Source organism: Gekko japonicus, unplaced genomic scaffold (genome assembly GCF_001447785.1).
Source record: "Gekko japonicus isolate JY-2015 unplaced genomic scaffold, Gekko_japonicus_V1.1 scaffold184, whole genome shotgun sequence".
NCBI classification, from domain to species: domain Eukaryota; kingdom Metazoa; phylum Chordata; class Lepidosauria; order Squamata; family Gekkonidae; genus Gekko; species Gekko japonicus.
In genome coordinates, this window is record NW_015159715.1 from 615,473 (window position 1) to 621,015 (window position 5,543).

Consider the following 5,543-nt stretch of genomic DNA (forward strand, 5'->3'; position numbering starts at 1 on the left):
TGGCTTGTTGGATGTGACAGAATAGACTTCATCTTGTGTTTACTTTAGTTTAGGTTGTTTTGCTTCCCAAGGAGGCGGGAAGGCAAAGTGGGGCTCACGAGCCACAAACTGGCTACTTAAATTATATACAAGGGAAAAATTAAGATGGCCTTTCCTAATGTGGAAGCAATCTTGCGGCTATTTCTTAGCTTTATGGTCACTAACTGCTCGGGAGAGAGGAGTTTTTCAAGACGCAAAGGAATTAAAAATGAATTAAGGGCCATGATGTCTCAAGAGAGGTTGTCTTCACTGAGCATTCTGTACAGTGAAAGTGACAAACTTAGACAAACAAATTTTGATTAAGTTTTGGATGATTTTGCTATGAGGAAGGCTAGAAAAAAACATTTTTAGTCTTACTGTATTTGATGGTTGTAGTTTACTTCTTAATGTGTATTTTAAAACTGACTGTTTAATGACAACATAAAGTAGATTCTAAAAGTGCCACACTGTTAGGTAATCATGATCATATTATTTACACTTCCCAGGCAATATAATTTGTAAACTCAAGGTTGTTGTTTTTTAAGAATAACATTACAACTTCATTTGCCTAAAAATTAATGCTTATTCCACAAAAGGTTTACAAAGTTCAGTTATTGCAAAAGTTTTTCAGTGTTAATTTTAACATTTATGCATTTTTTTTCAATCACTATGGTATTTAACCATAACATCTTATGTCCTTTAGAGGAGAAATTGTGAATTGCAGAATTTTAAATATCATCATCCTTGGCTTCACTCAATTTTGTTTATAACACTCTTCCATTTTCTTCCAGTCGTGAGGGTGGGAGGATTGGGAGAGGCCTCACAAGTGGAGTAGCCTAGGGCCTCTCTTCATCTAAATCCGGCCCCCTCCAATCTACCTTAAGGCTTCCATACTGAGTCACATTTTTCTCTAGAGACATGTGATAGACCTCTGATCTAGATGTAAGAATCAGCCCTTAGTCTGAGAAATCAAGGTGGGCAATTGTACTGAGCTTCAGTATCTCAACAATTTAGTCTGATTTCCTCACTTGTTATGTGTTCTGGCCCACACTGCCAACATCCAAGCCAAAGTGTTTAGATCTGCTCATTTTGCCAGTCACCACTTGAAAACACTGCCCAAGACAGCCTTTTGCCTTTACCTTGATCTTTGGATTCTGCTTGTGCAAAGGACTCCAGATCTTCTTCAATGAGGTCCGCCAGCTTGCTCATTATTTTTGACCTGTCTTGAGGACTTTTGGCAGACCACCCTGGGAAGGCATTTTGGGCAGCTTTGACTGCAGCCTCCACCTTAAAAATACAATGAACTGATACATTTCATGTGGTGTTAAAGCAATGCAGGAAATACAGGATAAGCTAATGAAAATTATACGAGAGAGAGAAATGATCTTAGAACATTTGTATCTTTTCTGCACAGATTCATCCGGGCCACATTTCAGCCCCTTATTTCGAAAACCCCAGTGATCTCCAGTGCTCTGTAGAATAACAGAGTGTTATCTGTCACCCTCAGCAAACAGAGCTGACTCTCAGTACCTGGCAACCACATGGGTTGAGAGAACATGGGTAGTGACTGAACAGGCCTCTTGCCCTTCTATCCCTCCTTCAAATGTATTATTCATTATTCTAGCATTAGGTGTCAGTGTTGAGCTGCTTTACCTCCTCTCCACACAGGACTGCCAAATCTCTCTAATTATAACACTTTCAGAAGGACATTAAAAGGTATCTCTTTATTTCAGAAGGTTAGGTTAAACACCAAGATATAGCTGGGCAAACCCTGTGGCAGTAAGACAACCAAAATATTATGCAACATCTTAAGAGACTGTTCTACTGTTTTTCACATTCTGCTCAGGACAACTTACATTGCTATTTCAGCACAGGTTTTATAATAATTCAGAATAGTTCAGATGTCACCCTGAAAGGAAAATACAGGATACAGGAGAGCTTGTATGCCAGGACCAGCCTTGTGCCAGGCATGGCACCTAGCACTGCTTAACACTTCACAGAAGTCACCACTTTGCTACAGTAGGAAGCTAATTGGAAAGAAGGATTGCATTGTCTTAAGGCAACTGTTTTCCCTGTTAATATCCAAAACAAGAGACCCTGATGCTAGAAAGCAGCAAGGAAGTGATGGGCAAGCAGAGCGGGACAAATTAGATGTCCAGTGGTCTCAGATACAAGCTGTAGAGAAACCGGGCCTACGAAAACGGAGAGCAAGAAACTTTGGGAGAACAGAACAAACCACAGAACCAGTACCTAGACCTGGGAAGCCTACTCATTTATAGACCAAAGAGCAGTGTGGGGGATGTGTGTGCATGCAGCTGTCACTAGGAATACATGGAATACAAATATCTAACGGAAAGAGGCTCGTTTACATATTCCATTTTACAGGACGCAGTCATCACTTCCAGAGGAAATTTTGTCTCTCCCTGTGGCACGTTCAGGAGAGTTACCAAGAGCAGGTAGGGTTGCCAAGTCCTAACCTGTTGAAGAGCGGGGGAGTCCAGTCTTGTTCTGGGAGTCCGTGCGCACGTGCCGCAATTACGTCACCAGGAAGTGATGCAATCACGTCGTGCACATTTGGGGCAGGGTCACAATCATCCAAGGGAAAACCATAGAGTTTTCCCTCAGATTATTGTGGCCCCGCCCCCAACGTGCCCGACGTGATTGTGTCACTTCCGTGTGACGTGCTGATGCCGGGCATGTCGCGTGCTTTGGGGGTGGGGTTCCCCCCGGGGCCCGATCCGGCGGCGGCGGGTAACGGGCCTCTCAGGTGGGGGGTTTCCCGCCCCCCCCCCGGGGGACTTGGCAAGCCTAAGAGCAGGAGTGAGCAATAAACAAAGACATGGGCAGGATACCAAGTCCAGTTAGGAGTAAGTAATACAACTCTACAGAAAGAGCATACAAACACTCCTAAGTGCCAGAATTTTTAAAAAGTAGGCATATCTTACCAATCACCTTTAAAGCCTTTTTCCCCACATGGAATAATTAGAGCCAAAAATGGTATTCTCCTGGGGAATTCCTCCCTCACCCTTCCGTGAAGGGCTCACCACTGTGGATGCAGGGGTTTCTCTGAGCTTGGTCCTTCATTGCTATAGGCAGGGGCTGTTAATGGCTTGTGACCCAGGCTTAGAGTGCTCTAATGTTTCAATAGGAAGGGGGGACTCTCCACATTAAGGTCACACATTCTTGAAATAAAACTGGAGCTTAGTGCAAAAAGGTATTCAACAAACAAACACAGACACAACCAGAGAATTTGGGGGAGGGGGATGACAAGTCACAGTCCCTTCATTGTTTAGAAAAGCTGTCCCCCATATTTGTGAAAGTAAATCTTGTAGCAAATAACACAGAGGACAGCTTCAAAAATCAGGATGTGCCAGCCCCTTTAAACCTTCACCAGCCCCTGGGAAGCTGCCTCACTCACACAGCTTCCTTGAAAACCTGAGAGATCTTTATCAGTTGCTTTCCAGAGCTACCAGAATAGGCTGGATGATGGGCCTTGTTTAATTTTAACAGAGGTTGCAACAGTGCACTGAGATTAACAATGATACAACTGATACACATACCAAAACACAAATTTTCTTTCCCCCCTGCCACAGTATTTTCAGTTGTAAACTGCTTTGGACCAGAATCTTTTGAAAAAGCAAGAATAGTTGTAGGACGGGGCTAGATCCAGCAGATTTCCACTAAGGGAAGGGGAGGCAGTTTTAGCTGAATTTCCCCTACACTGCAGACCTCCAGAGTCACTCTTCATGCTTCCCTGAGGGTCCCCTGTACCCCAGGAGCAGCATTTCTGGGAGCCTTTCAGGCTGCAGAAGGACAGATGAGGAAGGCCTGTTTCTGCCCTCACAAATCCTTCCAGTCAGTGGAAATTACCCCTGGATCAAACGCATGATCATACTGACAAAAACCTTCCCAATTATACATTTAGCAACGTTCTTAGGAACCGGTAGGGTTGCTAGGCGCCAGGTGTGGCCTGGGGACCTCCTGCTTTTACAACTGATCCCCAGCTGACAGAGATCAGCTCCCCTGGAGATGATGGCTGCTTTGAAGGGTGGACTCTATTGCCATTGTACCCTGCTGAGGCCCCTCCCCTCCCCAAACCCCGCCCTATCCTGGATCCACCCCCAAAGTCTCCAGGTATTTTCCAACCCAGACCTGGCAACCCTAGGAACCTGCTGCTTTAGGGTTGCCAGCTCTGGGTTGGGAAATACCTGGAGATTTTGGGGGTGGAGCCTGAGGAAAGTGGGGTTGGGGGAGGGGAGGCACCTCACCTGGATTTAATACCATAGAGTCTGTTAAGTATGACACTTAACTCTGAGGAACAGCTCAAACAGTGATTTCAGCTTTATTTCAGTGAGAACAACATGAAGGCTCAGCCTTGTAAAGACTAGACCAGCTAGACAATTTCAATCAGCAAAACGGCAAATTATATACAATCCTGGCTGGGATAGCCACACCCATAATGTTTACAACAACCAATCACATTAGGTATATTACATCCAATCACAATCAATAAATAACGTCCAATCAAACCCATTCCCTCCAGAATGCACACCATTGGTCAGTATTTACAATCCGCATAATGAGTGGTGCTAGAGTATGCTTTACCATTATGTCTCCCAAGACATAACAGAGTCCACTCTCCCAAGCAGCCATTTTCTCCAGTGGAACTGATCTTGGTAACCTGGAGATCACTTGTCATAGCAGGTCTCCAGGTGCCGCCTGGAGGTTGGCAACCATTTGCTGCTTATTGGGAAAGACTCATCAGACAAAAGACAGCGAGTGTTTGGGGGCGTGCCCTTCACATTCTATTTGAAAAACAGTAGGTGGGGGTAAAAGAAACTGTGATGCAATCTCAGTGGTTGACTTTTGTCCACCTGTCTCAAAGTTGTATAGTTATATACAGAATAATCTGTTTGCATTCATATCCGAGGAGGAGTAGGATCCTTTTCCTACAAATACTTGCTATGACTAGACTAATCATCTGGCTCAGCCGAAATGTAGTTACAGAGCCATCTTTCATTTTCAATATATTTCACTTCATCTTCAAAATGGAGGGCTTTGCACTTGCTTTTTTTCTTGCACAGGGCTCTGGACCTCTCAGCCTTCTCCTTCATCAAGTAGCTCAAAGACTACATTTATGTCTGTTCCTCTGAAATTTAGGTTTCCCTAAACATGTATTTATGTAGCTGCTAACCTTCAGGTAACAAGTAGAACTTCAGTAGAACTAGTTACACTTCAACTATCCCTTATCTATGCTTGGTAAATATTTGATCAACTCATGCTAAAGGTTACTGAGGAAGCTGCAAAAATTATGTTGCTAGCTTTTGAAACATCCTCACTTACCTTCAAAAGATTTAAATAAAAATGACTTTTGTATAGTTATTTTTAAAAGAAATTAGGCAAAAAACTGCATCTAGTGTATCTGGAAATGCATATTTCCACACAATAATGGTTTGTTGCCTTCTCGTCTTACTTTGATATGGGATTAAATGCTCAATACTCTACTAGAATAAACAATTCAGCAG

General features: G+C 43.4%; 1 protein-coding gene across 3 annotated transcripts in view; it reads right to left on the reverse strand.

The window, feature by feature from the left end:
* Positions 1-5,543, reverse strand: part of ALDH8A1 (aldehyde dehydrogenase 8 family member A1) — a 17,318-nt gene that overhangs the window by 11,250 nt on the left and 525 nt on the right. For all 3 annotated transcript variants that reach the window (XM_015412258.1, XM_015412330.1, XM_015412184.1), the window contains exon 2: positions 1,158-1,305. In XM_015412258.1, the coding sequence (XP_015267744.1) occupies positions 1,158-1,305 (148 nt within the window). The remainder of the gene's footprint in view (positions 1-1,157; positions 1,306-5,543) is intronic.